General features: G+C 44.2%; 1 protein-coding gene across 1 annotated transcript; it reads right to left on the bottom strand.

Annotated features, from left to right (window-relative positions):
• Positions 1–1,782: 1,782 nt before the first annotated feature.
• LOC306963443 (beta-1,3-galactosyltransferase 1-like) lies at positions 1,783–24,635 on the bottom strand (the record flags this gene model as incomplete). Its single annotated transcript, XM_079557010.1, has 4 exons — positions 1,783–2,380; positions 5,343–5,600; positions 10,431–10,637; positions 24,558–24,635. 4 exons carry the CDS (start codon positions 24,633–24,635, stop codon positions 1,790–1,792), a joined length of 1,134 nt encoding a protein of 377 aa, XP_079413136.1. The 3' UTR covers positions 1,783–1,789.

Below are 24,635 nucleotides of genomic sequence, written 5' to 3' on the forward strand. Positions count from 1 at the left end.
TTATGGATGAAACTTAAAACCTGATCTCCTCCATAACGGGTGTCAGTCGTGGATCAGGGACATAATGACATCACCGTGACTACAGCCTCATGTCTTTGAAACCTTTTAGTGTTAGCATTAGCATTAGCACAAACGAAGGGGAAGCTAATCACAGCAGCTCATGCTACACGTGTGTTGTAGTTCTGAAGCGACGAGACTCTAGTTGAACATGAGCTGCTGTGTTTAGTTTTCCCTCGGCTTCGTTTTATTCCGTAATGAAATACTACAAAGATAAATCCTCTCTGAACACCGAGGTGACAGGCTCCGAAACATCTGCACACAGCTGGAGGCTCTCGTAATAATCCAGGTGTGTCTTTGCTGTAAGAGCCAGAGCGAGGCCAAATGTAGAGTTTTAAAAGAGCCCGGAGCGTCTGGTAAAACTCTCCCTGTTTCTCTAACTCTCTCGAGATTCTAGTGTTGCTCACGAGGGCTGTGCTGCCATCTAGTGGGCGGGAGTAACAGTGCAGGACCGAGGCGAGACGCTGCAGTGAATATTCCCCAAAAATATGTTTAAATATTGGCACTTTTTGGATCGATACGAGAATCGTGCGACGTAATATCGCGATATATCGGCGGATCGATATTTTTTGCAAAAATGTCACAAGAAATTGACAAAAAAAATGACAAAAAATGACAAAAAAAATCACAAAAAATTAACAAAAATATGACAAAAATGTGACAAAAATGTGACAAAAATGTGACAAAAATGTGACAAAAAATGACAAAAATGTGACAAAAAAATGACAAAAATGTGACAAAAAAATGACAAAAAAATGACAAAAATGTGACAAAAATGTCACAAAAATGTGACAAAAAAATGACAAAAATGTGACAAAAAAATGACAAAAATGTGACAAAAATGTGACAAAAATGTGACAAAAAAATGACAAAAATGTGACAAAAATGTCACAAAAATGTGACAAAAAAATGACAAAAATGTGACAAAAATGTGACAAAAATGTGACAAAAAAATGACAAAAAAATGACAAAAAAATCATAAAAAATTAACAAAAATGTGAAAAAAATATGACAAAAATGTGAAAAAAATGTGACAAAAATGTGACAAAAATGTGACAAAAATGTGACAAAAATGTGACAAAAAAATGACAAAAAAATGACAAAAAAATCATAAAAAATTAACAAAAATGTGAAAAAAATATGACAAAAATGTGACAAAAATGTGACAAAAAATTGACAAAAATGTGACAAAAAAAGGACAAAAAATGATTAAAAAAAATGACAAAAAATGACAAAAAAGTTACATAAATGAGTTGAACACCCAACAAAAAAATGATGGAAAAAAAATCTGATAACGTGAGGAAAAAGATCCTCTCGGTTCAGGTGGGAGTTAACGGGTTAAAAAGCATGAATGAATTGGATTTCTCGCTCAGCCCTCCTTCAGACAGTAGAGCTCACTCAGCTCCAGTGACAGATGTGAAAATATAGAATCAAAATGGGTTTGGACCGAGAGCAGCGATGACCTCAGTGTTTTGTTGAGATGAAGTGTCTGTTTCGCACATAATCAGAACGTCGGCGGATCGATATTTTTCAACACCCCCTAAAAGTTACAGTTGTGGTTTTGTGGTTTTGAGACACCAGGGGGCGATGAAAGACCCCCCAGTCATCCCATTAACACTTGTATCACCTCAGAGGGACGACGGGGAGGATCTGCTAAGGTAAACACGTGACTTAGTGCTGCTTTAAACTGGCCCCATGTTAGATGAACCTGCATCTCTCCTCAGGTGAAGGTCTAGCAGTACCCCAGCTGCTTCTGATACGTCTTCCACGTCTCCAAAAGCTGCTCCGAGTCCCTCAAGATGGTGGTTATGACCTCTGTCCAGTAACAGCGCGGCATGAGGAAGCGCGGCAGCCCCGCCCTGAACATGTGACCGGGGTGCGGGGCCACGCCCAGCTCCCGCAGACACAGCCCCACGTACACGTCCTCGATGTAGAGCGCCCTGACCCGAGCGGAGACCGTCAGGATCCTCCGGGGCAGGTCCATGGAGAGCACGTACCCCAGGCCCAGCGCGTACGGCGGGTAGTGCGTCCCGGGGTACGCGGAGCGCGGCAGGTACCACTTGGACCGGGCGTCCCTCAGCACCTCGGCCCGGCGCTGCACCGAGCCGGTCACGAAGGAGCGGCGAGGAGCGTCCCGGAGGAGCCGCAGCAGCTGGGGCACGTTCAGGAAGACGTCGGAGTCCACCTTCATGGCGTAGGCGGAGCCGGGGCAGTGCGAGCTCAGCCACTCCAGCATCAGCAGGGTCTTCAGCGTCAGGTTCCTGTAGCTGTCCACGAAGTCGCTCTGGAGGACGTCGTGGTGGAGGCGGCTTTCCTGCAACAGCTGAAACACACGGGACAGGACACTTTAACCACACAGAGACCGGACACTTTAACCACACAGAGACCGGACACTTTAACCACACAGAGACCAGACACTTTAACCACACAGAGACCAGACACTTTAACTACAGAGAGACCAGACACTTTAACCACACAGAGACACTTTAACCACACAGAGACCAGACACTTTAACTACAGAGACCAGACACTTTAACTACACAGAGACCAGACACTTTAACCACACAGAGACACTTTAACCACACAGAGACCAGACACTTTAACCACACAGAGACCAGACACTTTAACCACACAGAGACCGGACACTTTAACCACACAGAAAAAATTGACAAAAATGTGACAAAAAAATGACAAAAAATGACAAAAAAATGACAAAAAAGGACAAAAAAATGACAAAAAATGACAAAAAATGACAAAAATGTGACAAAAAAAATGAAAAAAATGTGACAAAAAAAATGAAAAAAAATGACAAAAAAATGACAAAAAATGACAAATAAATGACAAAAAATCACTAAAAAATGACCAAAAAAATCACAAAAAACAAACAAAAAAAAGACAACAAATGACAAAAATGTGACAAAAAAGTGACAAAAAAATGACAAAAAAGTGACAAAAAAGTGACAAAAAATCACAAAAAACAAACAAAAAAATGACAAACAATGACAAAAATGTGACAAAAAAAATGAAAAAAATGTGACAAAAAAAATGACAAAAAATGACCAAAAAATGACAAAAAATGACAAAAAAATGACAAAAAATGACAAAAAAATCACAAAAAATCACAAAAAAATGACCAAAAAAATCACAAAAAAAAAAAAAAAGACAACAAATGACAAAAATGTGACAAAAAATCACAAAAATGTGACAAAAAAAAAGACAAAAAATCACAAAAAAATGACAAAAAATGAGAAAAAAATGAGAAAAAAATGAGAAAAAAATGACAAAAAATTGACAAAAATGTGACAAAAATGTGACAAAAATGTGACAAAAATGTGACACACTTTAACCACACAGATACCGGACACTTTTATGACCACAGAAACAGAACAAGGACGTGTGGAACATCTGCACATTTACAACATCAGGTTCATTTCCAATGTCAGGAAATGTGTGAAAAATGGGGAATCATTTGGGAGGAAACTGCAGGGCTTAAAGTACTCCGGCCGGGGCAGGATTTCCGGCTTGAGTGTTGACCCACTGGACACGAGCTGAAAGTGGCTCCAGGTCATTATTTTACAGCAGTTTTCCTTTAGGCTCAGTCCCAACAGCTCCAGACAAATCTAACCAACAGCCTGATTAACAAACATGTATGACAATCCTTTATTTACTACATTATTTTCAAAAATATTACACTTTACATTTTGGTCTATACTTGTATTTTACCTCCCATATATTAAGTGTTTGCACAGATTGGAAATACATTAGGTCCAAATGCAGAGTAACCCTGCCGTGTGTCCGGCGCTCCTACAGGAGCAGCTCCACTGAGGAGAGAAAACAACAACAAACTGGAGAATAATTGCTAATGTTGCTAATGTTGCTAACTAGCCGCTAACAGTCCTGGTAATTCTTACTGATTTCTGCCCAGGGGTTGTTTATTCATGTGAAAAACTAACCCAGAGACTAAAAAGTCGTCAGAAAGTCCAGAATAAAGAGATCCAGCATGTTTATATTGAGCCAAAATGAGCAAAACAATGAAAATGCTGAAGCTACTGGATAAGTTACTATAAACACAGGAGAAAATCCACACGGAGCTGAAGTAAAGGAGAAAAGAGGGCATTTATCTGCAGTAATAAGTAACATCTCAGTACTATTGTTCAATACAAATACATAAATGAATAAAGCACAAGCACTGAGGAGCTTTAGGACCTGAGCTGTTCTGTCTGTGACGGACAGAGACATAAGAATAAAATGTCATCTGGTCAATTCTGATGTAACTTCTCTTAAAAGTGTCGCCGACTTTACTCAAGGAAATGTAAAAGTAAATTAACTCATTACAAACAATCTGTGTGAACAAGTCTGATGTAGAAAATACCTTGTACCCGTGTCAGTATTCGGTATCAGCAAGTACTTAAATCAAAGTACTCCCTGTCTTAACCACTGCCTGAACCGAGCACATTTCCTCCAATTCAGCTTTACCCAAATCTAGAAGGTCACAGCCTATAGGCCAATGTAGCACCTCATTTGAAAGCTAAGACCAACAAAACTCATTCAAACTTTTCCCTCTTGTCACATTTGTGTCACTTTTTCATAGATTTTTTGTCACTTTGCTTGAACGCACAGGGTCAAACATCGAGGCTTATGAACGGCAGCCGCACACGAGAACACGCATGACCCTTCTCTTTACACGCGTGTTATAGTGCTGCTCATTTACTCGTGTACTGTCACTTTAAGAGGAAGGCTTCCTGTGCTCCACACGGCGCCTCTGCGTCTGGACCGGGCTCTCTGAGAGCTGAGTATCGATCTGCTCTGGCAGGAACAAGTGTGTTAGGCTAATGCAGAACACGCTGTATACGTGTTCACTGTCAACACGGGACTGGACACGCATGGAGAGAACACGCACACGGAGAGAACACGCACACATGGAGGGAAAACGCATGTGTAAATGATTTATTCCCCAAGTCTCTGTGCCCCGAGTCACTGCCCCGAGTCTCTGTGCCCCGAGTCTCTGTGCCCCGAGTCTCTGTGCCCCGAGTCTCTGTGCCCCGAGTCTCTGCCCCGAGTCTCTGCCCCGAGTCACTGCCCCGAGTCTCTGTGCCCCGAGTCTCTGTGCCCCGAGTCACTGTGCCCTGAGTCTCTGCCCCGAGTCTCTGCCCCGAGTCTCTGCCCCGAGTCTCTGCCCCGAGTCTCTGTGCCCCGAGTCTCTGCCCCGAGTCTCTGCCCCACACCCGTGACACCCGGACACTTCAGACCCGCCCCCGTGGTCAGGACATGATCCCACGTCTCACCTGTTCCTGCGCAGACCGGTTCAGCCCCGTCCCGTTGCCCTCGGCGACGGACCCTAACAGGAAGTAGAGCTGCACCCCGTGGCCCTGCAGTGACCGCAGCCCGCCCCAGGTGTCACGGATGGCGTCCCGGGACGTCCTGTCGCCGGGGGCCACCGGGACCACGAGCACCAGGAAGGGCGCCCCCTGCTGACAGCGCTCAGGCTCGTCTATGAGGAGGCGGTAGGAGCCCGGGTACGGCACGTAGAACGCCGAGTCGTCCTGCAGCGAGAGGAGGAGGTGATGCTAACAACACTGTGTCAGGGTAATGCTAACAACACTGTGTCAGGGTAATGCTAACAACACTGTGTCAGGGTAATGCTAACAACACTGTGTCAGGGTAATGCTAACAACACTGTGTCAGGGTAATGCTAACAACACTGTGTCAGGGTAATGCTAACAACACTGTGTCAGGGTAATGCTAACAACACTGTGTCAGGGTAATGCTAACAACACTGTGTCAGGGTAATGCTAACAACACTGTGTCAGGGTAATGCTAACAACACTGTATCAGGGTAATGCTAACAAAACTGTGTCAGGGTAATGCTAACAAAACTGTCAGGGTAATACTAACAAAACTGTGTCAGGGTAATGCTAACAAAACTGTGTCAGGGTAATGCTAACAACACTGTGTCAGGGTAATGCTAACAAAACTGTGTCAGGGTAATGCTAACAACACTGTGTCAGGGTAATGCTAACAAAACTGTGTCAGGGTAATGCTAACAACACTGTGTCAGGGTAATGCTAACAAAACTGTGTCAGGGTAATGCTAACAAAACTGTCAGGGTAATGCTAACAAAACTGTGTCAGGGTAATGCTAACAAAACTGTCACGGTAATGCTAACAAAACTGTCACGGTAATGCTAACAAATCTGTGTCAGGGTAATGCTAACAAAACTGTATCAGGGTAATGCTAACAAAACTGTCACGGTAATGCTAACAAAACTGTGTCAGGGTAATGCTAACAAAACTGTCAGGGTAATGCTAACAAAACTGTGTCAGGGTAATGCTAACAAAACTGTCAGGGTAATGCTAACAACACTGTGTCAGGGTAATGCTAACAAAACTGTCAGGGTAATGCTAACAAAACTGTGTCACGGTAATGCTAACAACACTGTGTCAGGGTAATGCTAACAACACTGTGTCAGGGTAATGCTAACAAAACTGTATCAGGGTAATGCTAACAAAACTGTATCAGGGTAATGCTAACAACACTGTGTCAGGGTAATGCTAACAACACTGTGTCACAGTTATGCTAACAACACTGTGTCAGGGTAATGCTAACAAAACTGTCAAGGTAATGCTAACAACACTGTGTCAGGGTAATGCTAACAAAACATGTCAGGGTAATGCTAACAACACTGTGTCAGGGTAATGCTAACAACACTGTGTCAGGGTAATGCTAACAACACTGTGTCACAGTTATGCTAACAACACTGTGTCAGGGTAATGCTAACAAAACCGTCAGGGTAATGCTAACAAAACTGTCAGGGTAATGCTAACAAAACTGTATCAGGGTAATGCTAACAAAACTGTGTCAGGGTAATGCTAACAAAGCTGTGTCAGGGTAATGCTAACAAAACTGTCAGGGTAATGCTAACAACACTGTCAGGGTAATGCTAACAAAACTGTCAGGGTAATGCTAACAACACTGTGTCAGGGTAATGCTATCAACACTGTATCAGGGTAATGCTAACAAAACTGTCAGGGTAATGCTAACAACACTGTCAGGGTAATGCTAACAAAACTGTCAGGGTAATGCTAACAACACTGTGTCAGGGTAATGCTAACAACACTGTATCAGGGTAATGCTAACAACACTGTATCAGGGTAATGCTAACAAAACTGTCAGGGTAATGCTAACAACACTGTGTCAGGGTAATGCTAACAAAACTGTCAGGGTAATGCTAACAAAACTGTCAGGGTAATGCTAACAACACTGTCAGGGTAATGCTAACAACACTGTCAGGGTAATGCTAACAACACTGTATCAGGGTAATGCTAACAAAACTGTGTCAGGGTAATGCTAACAAAACTGTATCAGGGTAATGCTAACAAAACTGTCAGGGTAATGCTAACAACACTGTGTCAGGGTAATGCTAACAACACTGTGTCAGGGTAATGCTAACAAAACTGTGTCAGGGTAATGCTAACAAAACTGTATCAGGGTAATGCTAACAACACTGTGTCAGGGTAATGCTAACAAAACTGTGTCAGGGTAATGCTAACAAAACTGTGTCAGGGTAATGCTAACAAAACTGTCTGGGTAATGCTAACAAAACTGTGTCAGGGTAATGCTAACAAAACTGTGTCAGGGTAATGCTAACAAAACTGTGTCAGGGTAATGCTAACAAAACTGTATCAGGGTAATGCTAACAAAACTGTATCAGGGTAATGCTAACAAAACTGTGTCAGGGCAATGCTAACAAAACTGTGTCACGGACCCTACAGGCGTAACGACCCTACATGTGTAAAGACCCTACATGTGTAAAGACCCTACATGTGTAAAGACCCTACATGTGTAAAGACCCTACATGTGTAAAGACCCTACATGTGTAAAGACCCTACAGGCGTAAAGACCCTTTAAGACCCTGTAAAGACCCTGCAGGTCACAGGTCACAGGTCACAGGTCACAGGTCACAGGTCAGTCATGAGCACTTGTACCTCTATGGTTAAAGTTTTCCGCTGCTGCGATGGATTTCCGTCATTTTGACCAATTTGGGGGAAATGTCCGTCACCCAGAATCTGTCAGGGATAAATCAATTAAAGTAATTTGGAGATAGTGCATTCAGCGACGCGCCAGGGCTCTCAGCCAATCAGACGTGAGCTGGTGTGTGAGAGGCGGGGCCATCCATGGGCTCCAGCTTCAGCGTGAGCCCTGGAGTTTGATTGAGATCAGTTTTCCTGCATTCTGGTGCATTTTAAAAAGGTGTGTCCATATGACGCAGTTCTTTTACAGCTTTTCTCTCATATATCATGTAATGGATGAGTTTTGTTTCAGGGGGGGCAGGCCTTTGATTCTTCTCTCAGCTCCGCCCCTGCAGCTCAGACTGCAGCTCCTGTAGGAGAGAGCGAGAGAGCGAGGAGAGAGAACTACAGTTCATACAGGAGTCCTGAAGGTCATTTCACTGAGAAAACAAAACTCAGCCAAGCTGCCGTCCTTTTTTTTACAATCAGACTGAAACAGTGAGACAATGTTCACTGCTCAGACGGACGGACGGAAAGAGAGGGGAGATCGAGACAGTGGTGGATAAAAATAGACTAAACTAAACTAATGTATTAGTGGGAAAGTTTGGCTGCAGTTTAAGCTTCTCACTAAGCAACGAACTAACAACACATCCTACAGTCAGACTCATCCTGAGCAGTGTGTGAGCAGTGTGTGAGCAGTGTGTGAGCAGTGTGTGAGCAGTGTGTGAGCAGTGTGTGAGCAGTGTGTGAGCAGTGTGTGAGCAGTGTGTGAGCAGAGTGTGAGCAGTGTGTGAGCAGAGTGGGAGTGTCTCTTTAGGCGTGTTTATGTGACAACCCCCCCCCCGTTGTGCCTTCACTGTATTGAGCGTCTTATGTCCTGTGCCTAAAGGAGGAGCGTCTGTGTGAGAATGTGTGATGGAGCCAGATCACTGTAGCTTTAACTCCTGTCGTACGGAGACAGGCCTGGGCCTGGTTCACTCTCGTGTAAACTGATCCACAACAGAAAGGCCTAATGGATCAAACTGCCTTTTTACGTGGCATCTGTTCACCACAGGAGGAGCACAAACTGGACACACTTCCAACAGTTCAGCTTCACCAAAATGTACAAAACTCATCAAATTTCCTTGTGTTGTCGCCACTTTTTCATCCATCACTTTTCTGTTGTGTTTTTGTTTCATTTTCACAGCTTTGCTGTAAAAGCCAAAGTGAGATCAAATGTAGAGTTTTAAAAGCACCTGTGAGCATCTCTAAACTCCTCCACTGTTCACTGTTCTCTTAACCCTAGAAAACGATCACTCAAACTCACAACCCCGTCACTAATGAGATCATCCACCCATGAAAAGAACTTCATCCAAATCTATAAAACATGACAAACGTGACACATGTGAGTCTTTTATATGAAACTGTGTCATGTCGAATAACATGAAAGAAAAGCATCTTGAGACCAGATACAAATGATCCAAAATCACTGGAAAATGTTAACCAGTAATGCACAGCACATGGATTTGGGAACCAATCACAGAACGAAGAGGGACGGCAAGATGATGACGAGCTATTCGATATACGGAAGCTACGGAAAAAAAGTTTATTTACGGATCAAACATGACAGCAGCAGACGCGATGGTATTATTCAATCAAGTTTTAGGCCGTGTTCTAAATAGTTTAGCTCGAAAGTTTACAGCGGGTCATCGGATACGATGATTCGATTGGCTGTGGCCTCGTGCAGACGCAGGATAGACATTCGTAAACCACACCTCTCCTACGAGAACATGAATTGGTTTTCCCCAGACTAAATATCACTTGTGATTTTAGTCTGGTGTTAGCCAGGCTAGGAAAACTAGGTATTTGGAAACACACAAAAAATTCTCAAAAATAAAATGCTGAAGATGTGAAGATGTTTCCTGGATGTGAGAGACTTCTGTGGTGAAGCTCCGTGTCCTTCAGGAGAGAGAAACTAAACATAAATAACTCTGTGTTCCTCACTTACTGTGAGGCCAGAGACACAGGAGCAAAGAGATAAATAAATAACTAACCCTCCCCGACCTTCAGCACTATGGAAACATGAGGCTGTAGCAGAAACACCCAGGCCATCAGAGACGTCCAAGACAGAGACCCAGGACACTCAGAGAAACTCAGAGAAACTCAGATCAGGAACATCTCACACATATGTTTTAGGGTTAAGAAAACGGTTTAAATGGAAATAAACAGGAAGAGGAAGTAGCGGCGCTAACGCAGCAAACCCGTTTCTCTAACGGCACTTCCTTCCCTCACGGTTCTGCATCAGGATGACGGTTTGTAACGTGTGTGATTCTGAGGAACCTGTGAGTGCAGATTCTGGTGAATCCTCTGACTCATTGTGCTGACCTGCTCCTCCTCCGCAGACGTGCGGTCACTCCTCGAGCTGGGCCATGTTCTCAGCGACGAGAGGCCGAACCCGCTGTTGTATAAAAACATCATGATCCCCATGAGAAGAGCCACAGACCACAGCTGGATCCACCGCGGAGCCACAGACCACAGCTGGATCCACCGCGGAGCCTCACTGCGGAAACAGGAGACCCCCAATGAATGACCCTACGGAGCACATATGAGGGTCAGGGTCAGGGTCAGGGTCAGGGTCAGGGTCAGAGGGTCAGGGGGTCAGGGGGTCAGGGGGTCAGAGGGTCAGGGGGTTAGGATCAGGGTCAGGGTCAGGGTTAGGGTTAAGGGGTTAAGTTCAGGGGGTTAGGGTCAGGGTGTTTGGGTTAGGTTCAGGATTAGGGGGTCAGAGTTAGGGTTAAGGGGTTAGGATCAGGATCAGGGGTTAGGGTCAGGGTCAGGGGGTTTGGGTCAGGGTTAGGATTAGGGGGTTGGGGTGTTTGGGTTAGGGTTAACCGTTCATTAGTTTGATCACAGTTGTTTTTCTGTGGAAACTGAGGCACAAACAACCCCTTCATTCCTGAATAATAAGCAGCAGATGCTCCTAAACAAAGACTGAATACTTTGAGAACGGAGGCTAAGAACAAAATGAAGACGATAGATTTAACTTTTCTTCTTTGTGACGATCTGAAAACAAAACATGTATAACAGCAGCATAAGACACTGGCAGCTTTCACTGTTTCTGTTTTACACACTGGGATTCAGCTGCTGCCTGTTCCATGTCAGACTTTATGTTTATCTGTTAAATGTTTAAGTTTCTGAATACAATAAAATAAAAAACATCAAACAAAATGCACAGAAGAACCAGTTCAGAAGTGAGTGATCCCATGAGGAGAAGTGCACTCACTGGAGCATCGATTTCAGAGGAAACCGAGGAGGTTGGGCGGAGCTAAAGGCCCATCAGGCTGCTACGAGGGGGGGGGGGGCTGTTTAAAGGGAAAACTGTGATTGAGGCACTCGAACAAATCTATGAATTATTAAAATGATCCTGGTCTGTGGAATCTGTTGCAATGACTTGACTTAATGAGTTCCTGGAAGTAGAACATGTACATTGTTGTAGCTTCACTGTATGGAAGCCCATTTCCACACAGGAACTCGACATCACGAGATTTAAAGTCATTTTAAGATGACATTTTAGATGTTACTTTTTAAGATCATAGACGTGTCAATCACCCCCAACACTTTAATCCTCAGCACCTTTAAGACACTCACTGTCCAGAGCGATAACCCAGTGAAGGATTGATATTTTTAATACATATAAAAACAATAACACTTTTTGTATATTTGAACCCTTTTATTGCCAACTTTCTGTGGCAAAGGCACTAACATGTATGTCCATTATGGGCCCATTCATTTACAGATTAGTCCATAGACTTTTTATTATTATAACTATTTTTCAAACCACTCCTATAAAAGAGATTAAAAATGTCGTTTCAAACTCCTGCATATTTTCTGAACCTCGAGGCTTCAAACTAAAGCCCTGACATGTTTTTACCTCCTGTGGAAGAGGAAGAAAAGGACAGTTTGTTTTTTATCTTTCATGATCATTTGAACTAACTTCCTTTTGAAGCGTCTGCTGCTCACGCCTAATATGTTATGAAATACTTAATCATTTACCAGCATTTGTCCTCGTGATATAAAAGATCATGTTTCTAAACTCTGTGGTCGTCTCCCCCGTGTCTGACAGTCTTTATTTGTCACTGCAAATACAAGTAAAAGGCTGTGAGTCTGTCCTGCCTCGTCCCAAACACAGACTCACCCTCATAAACTCACTCGATCTGTTCTGTTTTTAGCTCTTTACTAACATCGTCTTTCTCTTAACACACAAGGTAAAAATGACCTCACGGTGAAAATAATGTGTCAGGACTTTAGTTTGACGCCTCGAGCTTCAGAAAATATGCAGGAGTTTGGAGAAATAGTGATTATAATGTAAGTCTGTGGAGCCCAGGGGCTCAATGGAAATACATGAGAGTGACTTTGGTCAGAAAGTGTTCAAATATATAAAAGGTTTGTATAGAAAGAGGAGAGTCAGACGTTCAACATAAAAGTATCAATCCTTGTGTTACGTGGACAGGCGGTGTCTGACAGGCAGGGGGCGCTCACTCACTCTCCGCCTACTTTGCCTCATACAACACCGTAATGGAGCAGTGTGAAGGAGATGAGCAGGAGAGACCGCCTTCCCCCGGCCACGCCCAATGAGTGAGCGTCTTCACTCAGTCTGTGTCCCAGTGTTCGCCTCGCGCTCGCCTCACGCTCGCCTCGTGCGTGTCCCGGCCCGGGCGCCGCTCGCAGTTACTTTTAGTAACTCTAGTTCTCAGAATGTGCTTGGTCTAAAACTAATTATTATCAGGCTAATTCTCAGTGGTATGATAAACATATAACCGTCAGGGACCGGAGGTGAGAGAATGTGACCATTTAGAAAATAGACTAGTCTGATCCTAAACGGCATCTAACAGTGGCTTAGTGGTTAGTGGGGCAGGTTGTGTGCACGACTGCAATATACAACTGTTTTTGATGGTAAATGAGTTCACTCCACCAAACAGCCTTGGGGTGCGTGCTGTAGGGCCCCCAGTGGATTGTTGCTTAGGGCCCCAGAAGGGCCAGCACCGGCTCTGATTTTATTGCTTTCTAAAGTTTCAAGCACATTTTTGTGTCGAAGCTCCTTAACGTGAGTGTTTACAATGGAGTCCAAATCCAAATGATAAAACATTATCTTAAGAAACAAACTTCACTCCATTGGCTCCAAAAAATGTGGAGTTATTCAAAAAATAAAAGTCTAAAAGCACAAACATGTGATCGAGGTTCATTTGTTACTTATGTTTTAAAACACTGTGTTTCCCGACACACAGATGAAGCTGATCCCAGGATCAAAACAAGACAATAATCATTTTAACACAGAGTTTCTAAAAGGCCTCTCTCACCGGCCTGGAGACTAGTTAGAGACTAGTTAGAGACTAGTTCGAGACTAGTTAGAGATTAGAGACTAGTTGTGACGTCCTGCAGTGTCTCTGAGGCCTGTGTAGACCACACGGAGACTCCACACAGACTAGAGACCAAGAGATATGTAGAATACCACAAGGCTCTGTCATTGGTCCCAAACTCTTCATCATTTTCACATATGATATAGGCAAAAAAAGGACAATCATTTCCACGAACGCTTCAAATCAACATGAAAGTTCATCTGCAGGACTTACCATCTGAGCAGAGAGAAGCTCTGGACCATTGTCCCCCAGCTGAGGAAAAACAGGAACGTGTTGCTGTGTCCACCTCTGGACTGGACAGAAAAATACTACTGCTACTACTACTACTACTACTACTACTCCCACTCCCACTCCCACTACCACTACCACTACCACTACCACTACCACTACCACTACCCCGACCACGACTCCTGCTCCTTCTCCTCCTGCTGCTGCTGCTGCTGCTGCTGCTGCTGCTGCTGCTGGTTCTGCTGCTGCGCCTGCACAGACTCTTGTGTGAATCGGGAGCGACGTCACGCCTGTTCAGAGACGGAGGAAAGAGGAAGTGACTTTCTCGATAATTCTGTCTCTCCCTTAACCCTCGACGGCACAACTTTTTATTTCAGGGAAACACAGAACAGAAGAGAAGGCAGAAATGCAAAAGGACATTTCCCATTGTAGCTCATCCCTGTCTCTAGCACTAGCTTTGTTTTTCCAACAAAAAACAAACAAGATGAAAAAGCCAGTTTTAGGAAATAAATACCAACAAAAAATATACGTAAACAATCTAACATGCTTCTTGACATATTCATGCACATATTTATTTCATCAGGATATTACGGATCAGACAAAAAATTTGGGAGGTGAAAAAAAAACTTCCAGGGCTCCGTAGGAATGAATTATGTCGTTCCCTCGAGAAAATGTGCGGTGTAAAAAAATAAAAAAAATAAGGAAATGTTTTTTCTATATTTCTTAAAAAAAACTTTTTTTTCTTCACCCCCCAAATCTTTTGTGTCTGATGTCACTTCCAGGGCTCCGTAGTTTTGAGTATATATCGATATCCGATATTAACTCCTTTAACCCCCCTTAAACCAAGTACAAGCTGAACTTTACCCAAATCTAAAAGCTTCTTGACTGGACAGTGTAGCACCTCATTTGAAAGCTAAGACCTGCAAAACTGACCGTGACTTTTTTGACACCTTGTCGCCGTGTTTTTATCACATTTTTGAAGCGTTTTTGCAGTTTTTTGTTGCCTTTTTCATCACAATCGTCACTATTTGGGTAAAGCCGAACTGGAGAAAATGTTCAGGTTCAAGATTCAACGTTGCCAAGAGACTTTTTTAAAACTTACACCTTATCTTTTCTCACAGACAAAGATACGTGTTTACAGTTTCTGTGGTTTCTTTATCACTCGTGGCCACTGGATGTGATTCTGACCAACAATAAGCACAAACTTGAGCTAGCATTTAGCATTTAGCTCAGAGACACTTCTAGACACTGATTTGTATCTCTGAAGGTCTGTGCCTCCATCCATGGTTTCTACTTTGATGGCTAATGCTAACAGCTATAGGAATAAACACATTGAGCAGGCTAATGCTAACGGCTATGGGAATAAACACATTGAGCAGGCTAATGCTAACGGCTATAGGAATAAACACATTGAGCAGGCTAATGCTAACGGCTATAGGAATAAACACATTGAGCAGGCTAATGCTAACGGCTATAGGAATCAACACATTGAGCAGGCTAATGCTAACGGCTATAGGAATAAACACATTGAGCAGGCTATTGCTAACAGCTATAGGAATAAACACATTGAGTAGGCTAATGCTAACGGCTATGGGAATAAACACATTGAGCAGGCTATTGCTAACAGCTATGGGAATAAACACATTGAGTAGGCTAATGCTAACGGCTATAGGAATAAACACATTGAGCAGGCTAATGCTAACGGCTATGGGAATAAACACATTGAGCAGGGAATTGCTAACAGCTATAGGAATAAACACATTGAGCAGGCTATTGCTAACAGCTATAGGAATAAACACATTGAGCAGGCTAATGCTAACGGCTATAGGAATACACATATTGAGCAGGCTAATGCTAACGGCTATAGGAATACACATATTGAGCAGGCTAATGCTAACGGCTATGGGAATAAACACATTGAGCAGGCTATTGCTAACAGCTATAGGAATAAACACATTGAGCAAGCTAATGCTAACGGCTATGGGAATAAACACATTGAGCAGGCTAATGCTAACAGCTATAGGAATAAACACATTGAGCAGGCTAATGCTAACGGCTATAGGAATAAACATATTGAGCAGGCTAATGCTAACAGCTATAGGAATAAACACACTGAGCAGGCTAATGCTAACGGCTATAGGAATAAACACATTGAGCAGGCTAATGCTAACAGCTATAGGAATAAACACATTGAGCAGGCTAATGCTAACAGCTATAGGAATAAACACATCGAGCAGGCTAATGCTAACAGCTATAGGAATAAACACATTGAGCAGGCTAATGCTAACGGCTATGGGAATGTACACACTGAGCAGGCTAATGCTAACAGCTATAGGAATAAACACATTGAGCAGGCTAATGCTAACGGCTATAGGAATAAACACACTGAGCAGGCTAATGCTAACGGCTATAGGAATAAACACATTGAGCAGGCTAATGCTAACGACTATAGGAATAAACACATTGAGCAGGCTAATGCTAACGGCTATAGGAATAAACACATTGAGCAGGCTAATGCTAACAGCCGTTAGCATTAGCCTGCTCAATGTGGAATAAACACATTGAGCAGGCTAATGCTAACGGCTATGGGAATAAACACATTGAACAGGCTAATGCTAACGACTATAGGAATAAACACATTGAGCAGGCTAATGCTAACGGATATAGGAATAAACACATTGAGCAGGCTAATGCTAACGGCTATAGGAATAAACACACTGAGCAGGCTAATGCTAACGGCTATAGGAATAAACACACTGAGCAGGCTAATGCTAACGGCTATAGGAATAAACACATTGAGCAGGCTAATGCTAACGGCTATAGGAATAAACACATTGAGCAGGCTAATGATAACGACTATAGGAATAAACACATTGAGCAGGCTAATGCTAACGGCTATAGGAATAAACACATTGAGCAGGCTAATGCTAACGGCTATAGGAATACACACATTGAGCAGGCTAATGCTAACAGCTATAGGAATAAACACATCGAGCAGGCTAATGCTAACAGCTATAGGAATAAACACATTGAGCAGGCTAATGCTAACAGCTATAGGAATAAACACATCGAGCAGGCTAATGCTAACAGCTATAGGAATAAACACATTGAGCAGGCTAATGCTAACAGCTATAGGAATAAACACATTGAGCAGGCTAATGCTAACAGCTATAGGAATAAACACATTGAGCAGGCTAATGCTAACGGCTATGGGAATAAACACATTGAGCAGGCTAATGCTAACAGCTATAGGAATAAACACATTGAGCAGGCTAATGCTAACAGCTATAGGAATAAACACATTGAGCAGGCTAATGCTAACAGCTATAGGAATAAACACATTGAGCAGGCTAATGCTAACGGCTATGGGAATAAACACATTGAGCAGGCTAATGCTAATGGCTATAGGAATAAACACATTGAGCAGGCTATTGCTAACAGCTATAGGAATAAACACATTGAGCAGGCTAATGCTTTTCATTTCTTTGCCTCTATGTCGGGAGCTGAACAATTCAAATAATACAAAAGTGTTGAAACACTGTGTTCCACCTGCTGATGTCACGAGGTGGGACAAGGTGTAACTCGCACATTATCCGTTTAGAAGCCACAGAATCCAGAACCTAAAGGAGACTCAGACAAAAACACATGTGAACTTGCAAATGAGGAAAAGTTCTTGTAGTTCAACTTTTGCCGTGTTTTGATCCTAGTTTGGCACAATGTGGTAATAATAATTAAGAATGCAGCATTTTGGATGTAAACGTGGGGAAGAGGAAATGATCTAAAAACAAACAGACCGTTTTCCAAAGAACATGAAAGGAAACCGTGTGAGAAAATGCTGATGTGAAAAAGCAAACGGCCTCTGTCAGCGACTCAGGAGCAGAGTGGAGAAAGCAGGAGCTTTGTGACCTTTAAATGACCCCACTTTGGTTAACGGTCATTTTGTTCATGTGTCATGTTTTGTTTTTCCCCTTCATTTCATTATCAGGATAAATCCACTTGTTAACAGACTTTAATAACTGTGTGAGACTCTGCCTGTAACAGTTCTTATACAGAGGAATAAAGGGATTTATTAAACCTGGAGCAGCACACGACTGCTCCTCAGGCCCCGCCCCCTGCACGTCTCCATTTCACCATATAAGGACATGCTGTAAAGTAAGGTATGAATGAGGCCGATCTGTCCCGACATGTTTACATTTGGCACTGACGCTGGTGTTTGCCGGTGCTGTTCACGGAGTTTAAACTTTCTCACACTCACATACTGGGTCTGGAGTCGCTGTTCGTGCAGTCGAGGTTTCACAGCATCATGCTGTGGGGGAGGGGGGCAGCATCATGCTGTGGGGGAGGGGGGCAGCATCATGCTGTGAGGGAGGGGGGCAGCATCATGCTGTGGGGGAGGGAGGCAGCATCATGCTGTGGGGGAGGGGGGCAGCATCATGCAGTGGGGGAGGGGGGGGGGCAGCATCATGCTGTGGGGGAGGGAGGCAGCATCATGCTGTGGGGGAGGGGGGCAGCATCATGCTGTGGGGGAGGGGGGCAGCATCATGCTGTGGGGGAGGGGGGGGGGGCAGCATCATGCTGTGGGGGAGGGGGGCAGCACCATGCTGTGGGGGAGGGGGGCAGCACCATGCTGTGGGGGAGGGGCTGGTGCACTTCACTAAATAGACGACATCATGAAGAAAGAATATGTGGAAATATTGAAGTTAAAGCTCGGGGCAGATGGGTTTTCAAACGGACAATGACCCAAAGTCGCTGTTCGTGCAGTCGAGGTTTCACAGCATCATGCTGTGGGGGAGGGGGGCAGCATCATGCTGTGGGGGAGGGGGGCAGCATCATGCTGTGAGGGAGGGGGGCAGCATCATGCTGTGGGGGAGGGAGGCAGCATCATGCTGTGGGGGAGGGGGGGCAGCATCATGCAGTGGGGGAGGGGGGGGGCAGCATCATGCTGTGGGGGAGGGAGGCAGCATCATGCTGTGGGGGAGGGGGGCAGCATCATGCTGTGGGGGAGGGGGGCAGCATCATGCTGTGGGGGAGGGGGGGGGGCAGCATCATGCTGTGGGGGAGGGGGGCAGCACCATGCTGTGGGGGAGGGGGGCAGCACCATGCTGTGGGGGAGGGGCTGGTGCACTTCACTAAATAGACGACATCATGAAGAAAGAATATGTGGAAATATTGAAGTTAAAGCTCGGGGCAGATGGGTTTTCAAACGGACAATGACCCAAAGACCCAAGATGGCCGACACATGTGTCTCAGTGACACCAGGGCTGTTTGGACGAATGGACCAAAACTCATCAACTATTGTGAGAAGTTTGTGGAAGGAAATCCAAAACATTTGACCCAAAATATACAGTTAAAAGGAAATGCTACAAATATTAATGACATGTATGTGAACTTTTGGTTTTGTAAAAAGTTAATATAAAACTGTAAAAACATTCTCTCTCTTTCTTCTGGAATTTGACAAATGGAAAACATTTTTAAAATCCTAATTGACCTAAAAACAAAATAGAAGTTAATGCTGGTTTCATGTCTGACAGTGAGAAAAAATTGCAAATGTGTCTTTTTATTAAGTGTGAACATCTGGTTCCTACAGTTCCTTTACAAACTCACCTGCACGTTAGTAGATCACAGGCTTCCTCACATTTAATGACCTCATCCCCTTCTGTGTAGCGTCTGTGCTAGCGCATGTGTTAGCGTGTGTGTTAGCATGTGTGTTAGCGTGTGTGTTAGCATGTGTGTTAGCGTGTGTGTTAGCATGTGTGTTAGCGTGTGTGTTAGCATGTGTGTTAGCATGTGTGCTAGCGCATGTGTTAGCGTGGGTGTTAGCGTGTGTGTTAGCATGTGTGTTAGCATGTGTGCTAGCGCATGTGTTAGCGTGTGTTAGCGTGTGTGCTAGCGTGTGTGCAGGCTAGCGCGTGTGCTAATGCATGTGTTAGCGTGTGTGTTAGCATGTGTGTTAGCGTGTGTGTTAGCATGTGTGTTAGCATGTGTGTTAGCATGTGTGTTAGCATGTGTGTTAGCATGTGTGCTAGCGTGTGTGTTAGCATGTGTGTTAGCGTGTGTGTTAGCATGTGTGTTAGCATGTGTGTTAGCATGTGTGCTAGCGCATGTGTTAGCGTGTGTGTTAGCGTGTGTGCAGGCTAGCGCGTATGCTAGCGCATGTGTTAGCGTGTGTGTTAGCATGTGTGTTAGCATGTGTGTTAGCATGTGTGCTAGCGCATGTGTTAGCGTGTGTGCTAGCGTGTGTGCAGGCTAGCGCGTGTGCTAATGCATGTGTTAGCGTGTGTGTTAGCATGTGTGTTAGCGTGTGTGTTAGCATGTGTGTTAGCGTGTGTGTTAGCATGTATGTTAGCATGTGTGTTAGCATGTGTGTTAGCATGTGTGCTAGCGCATGTGTTAGCGTGTGTGTTAGCGTGTGTGCAGGCTAGCGCGTATGCTAGCGCATGTGTTAGCGTGTGTGTTAGCATGGTAGCTAGCGCGTGTGTTAGCCATATACGAAGCAACTCCTCATTGCTGCATTGTGAAGTAACTTCACTTATTGCTGAGATATTTATTTCTTGTTTCTTTTACTGCTGATGTTGTATGAGTGGAGAGAGAGGGGGCGGAGTTAACTGAACTAAAGCGTTGTGTCTTCCGGGTTTGAAAAATACCCCCTGAAAATACTTATATTTATCACAACAATGAGCAGTGGCGTGCACAGACATTTTGAGGGGCATGTGCTCAACCAAGACAAAAGCCCCCCCCCCCCCGCCCCCCCAAAAAAGACAAAAAAGTGTTTTTTGTTTTCAACTAACAGACCATTGATTAACACAGCAACATAAAATGTCCAACTATGTGGACCTAATAGTAAACTACATAGACCAGGGGTGTCAAACATCCGGCCCCTGCCCTGTAGAGCATAAATTCCAGAGTATGTCAAAAAACAAAGTAAGTCTCGGCCCATTCCTGTGCAGAGTTATGAATGTTTAAAGAATAACCAGAATGCTCATTCTAGCCACTAGGGGGCATTAAATAAATAAAAAAGGATAGAGTTCCACATGTGTCCAGCAGAGGGCACTGACATAATAAGAGCTCAGGATATGAACAACACATTATATAGCCATGTGGTAAATGGACAGTCTGCCCCAGGGCGGCTGTGGCTTCAATAACAGTTTACCACCACCAAGTGAATGAATAATGACGACTGCACTTTGAGGAACTTGTGACACAGGCTTGTAAAGTGCAATACAAGTGTGAGCCGCTGATGAAGCTACAGTCAAGTTTGGGCTTTGATCAAATCACAGCTTATTATTATTCATTTATTGGAAATTTTCTCTGTTATATGTGGCCCACGAGCTGAATCTCGGCCCGCGACCCAAAGTGAGTCTGACACCCCTGACATAGACTTTAAAGGACAATGTAGGACAAGGCTCTGCACTTAAAGGTACAACATTATGGACTATATTGTTGTGGCAAAACAAAACATGCTCCTAATGACCAGCTCGAACACAGGAAATGCTGTTACTGCCGTGTGTCATAAAATAATGGATTTGGATGTGAAACCTGTTTAAATCTCTTAAATTACTGCCTTTAGTCACATCTCCATGGAGACGAGCTGGAGACGAACCCACTCCAGTAAAGTTTACAGCCATATCTTAGGCGGGGTGAGCCTCATAGATGTTTGTTTGTGCAATTCTGAGGTATTTTTCAATGGTCATAAAATAAATACTTGTCCATCCATTTTCTTCCACTTTTCCGTTGCCGGGTCGTGGGGGCAGCTGTTGGAGTTGCCCAACTCACATGGCACCAGCCCCTTATGGCTCCTCCTGCAGGTGGTGGGTCCACAGAAGGATAAATACTTGTATTTCAGTTTAATTTATTGGGTAAAATTCTACACGGTGTGGCTTTAAGTCTAGCAGCACAAATACAAATAAATGATGCAAAGGTGCTATAGCCTACACTTAAAACATCTGGTTTGTCAAAAATATCTTAAATAATAATAATCCTGGGCTGTTCCTGTGCTCCTCACACAGACGCACAGTGTCCAGAACCCAGGCACCTCCTCACCTTCTCTCTCCTCTGTCTCCTCCTCACCTTCTCTCTCCTCTGTCTCCTCCTCACCTTCTCTCTCCTCTGTCTCCTCCTCACCTTCTCTCTCCTCTGTCTCCTCCTCACCTTCTCTCTCCTCTGTCTCCTCCTCACCTTCTCTCTCCTCTGTCTCCTCCTCACCTTCTCTCTCCTCTGTCTCCTCCTCACCTTCTCTCTCCTCTGTCTCCTCCTCACCTTCTCTCTCCTCTGTCTCCTCCTCACCTTCTCTCTCCTCTGTCTCCTCCTCACCTTCTCTCTCCTCTGTCTCCTCAGCTCAGCTCACTCTGCTCTGACCCTGGTCTACACTCAGCCCTGACTTAGACTGGATAATACAGCTCATTTTCAGAACATTTTATAGCGACAAACAGAAGCGCTAAAGTTACTGACTTGTTACCGCGGACTTTATGTGGACTTTGTCTCGACACGCGGCGCTGACGGTCTCGCCCCGACGGCCCTTTTGTTTCCTTTCCCCTTAATAATCCAGTCATGTCGCGCTGGCTCGTTCAGAAAGTTACCGAATCTACTCAGTTTACTTTACTCCCGGGTCTCCCTAAGATGGGCTGTACCATCGTCTCAAACAGGGGAGACACGGGGACGGCACAGCTGCCCTTCTGGGATCAGGAGCGTCAGCGCCGCCGCGGCTCGAGAGGCAGAGGAGGAATGTTATACATTATAACTGTATTATCAGCACATGTTGGCTTAATAGGGCAAATATCTAAGAACAATAAAATAAATAAGACTTAATATTGGGGAGAGAGAAAAACAGGTCTTGAGAAGGGCACTGACAGGGCACAGGGCAGAGGGGCAGGTGCTTGAGCACCACCTGGGCTCTACCTGTGCACGTGCCTGACCAGACCATTTTGGAGAAGTCTCATTAACTTAAAGGTGCATTATGTAACTTCTTATCCACCTCTATGACACTTCAGGAACAATTTTATTTCAGGTATTTTGGGTTTCTTGATGGAAGTATCCGTAACTATGGAGACGGTGACATCAGCAGTGAAAACGCTCCAGAAATAACAGTGTGCCAGTTCCTGAATGAAAGCCCTGAGTAAAGTCGGCCATTTTGATTTCTGCCGCCACAGGAAGTGTCTCCTGAATGAAAGGTCCGCAATAAACCACAAATCATCAAGCCCGGCTCAGTGTGTGATCATCTCAAAGGCTGCTTTATATAGTTACGGCTTTATTTACGTTATTATTGCATAATACTTGTTTTCACCGGATCTATGGGGTCAGGCCTATGTTCCCCCACGACTAGATAATCCTTTATTGATCTCATAATGGAGACATTCACTTGTTACAGTCGGCGTTCAAGAAGTTCACTCAGAGTTGTGCAAAAACAGACCGGAAAATGTGCAAACAGTGAAATAGAATCAACACGAGGTCTCCCATGTACAACAAGCAGCAGAAATACAACAATAGGTGAGCAACAACAATAAAAACAGGATAAAAACTAGAACAGGTCATATAAGTAGAATATCAGGGTGTAAAGTGACAGTCCTATAGTGTCAGTAAGTGATGCTGGTCCAGGGAATAAAGTGCAGCTGATGCAGAGATTATTGCACATGTTACTTCACAGTCTTATTGCACAGTCTGACAGCAGTGGGGATGAAGGACCTGCTCCGTCCTGCACTGAGGGTGTCTCAGTCTGCCACTGAGAGAGCTGCTCAGCTCCTCTACAGTCCCGTGCAGTGGGTGGGAGGTATTGTCCATGATGGAGGTGAGCTTGGCTAACACCCTCCTGTCCCTCACCTCCTCCACAGAGTCCAGGGGGCCCCAGGACGGAGCTGGCCCTCCTGACCTGCTTGTTCAGACTGTTAAGATCAGGCACCAGCCCACCAGGGCAGGGTCAGGGTTAAGCTGACTGTGACAAAGTAGGAGGTGCTTTGTTCCCTTAGTTTATTTTGTCTTGTTATTTAGTAATGTTCAGGTATTCATTGTTTCACATTTGTCCTTTTTTTTGCAGTAACCAACTAAACAGTTAAACTTGACTATCCCGGGTTTGTTTTGTTTATTTGTTTGGTTGACATTTTCATTTAAGCATCACACACTCTATGTAGTTTAAAATAGTGATGTGCCGATGGTGTCGAGGCTTCGAAGCGAGTGCCGAGTACTCTAGAGGAGTGTCTATTGATGCGTGTGTTGATCACGTGTGTTGATCACGTGTGTTGATCACGTGTGTTGATCACGTGTGTTGATCACGTGTGTGGTGGCGTTCGAAGCCTCAGGAAGTGGCCGCACCGCGTGACTGATTCAGGAAATGATTTGCGGGTTTGAAGCGCGATTCAAAACAAAAGCGACAGTGACATTTTGTGTGTTTGTGTTGGACATAAACAAAGTAACACAAGCACATTTACATCACAGCTTGATAAACTCGCAAATGTAGTCTGTCAGCCCCACCATTTACTGTCAGCACTCAGCGTGTTATATACGCGGACCTGTCCCTTTTTAAATCCAGATTAGACTCATCTTTTCAAACTTGCTTTTAATACTTAGAGACACTGAACTGTGTCCAGGTTGTAAACATTTGGTGTTTTTATCTTTCTGTGAAGCACTTTGGTCCTGGTGTTGTTGTAAAGTGCTATAAATAAACTTTTACTGATTGATTGATACATTTCTTGTCCACATGATGGCGCAGTGGAGCAAATAAAGCACCGTGATGCTTCGAACCATGTGTGATGCCATTGACTGTGAGGCTTCAATGCTTCATGGGGCTTCATCTTGCCATCACTAGTCTAAAATATTTTGTTGTGTGTGAAATGTTTAGTTTGTAAAGCAACACATCAATTAAATGGGTAACACTCACCACCTGGTCACACAGAGGAGGTGTGGCCTCGTTGGGCGGCCATTTTAAAATCTTGGGGCGTCCCATGGACCCGTCCAT

This window comes from Gobius niger, assembly GCF_951799975.1.
Source record: "Gobius niger genome assembly, chromosome: 5".
Lineage (NCBI taxonomy): Eukaryota > Metazoa > Chordata > Actinopteri > Gobiiformes > Gobiidae > Gobius > Gobius niger.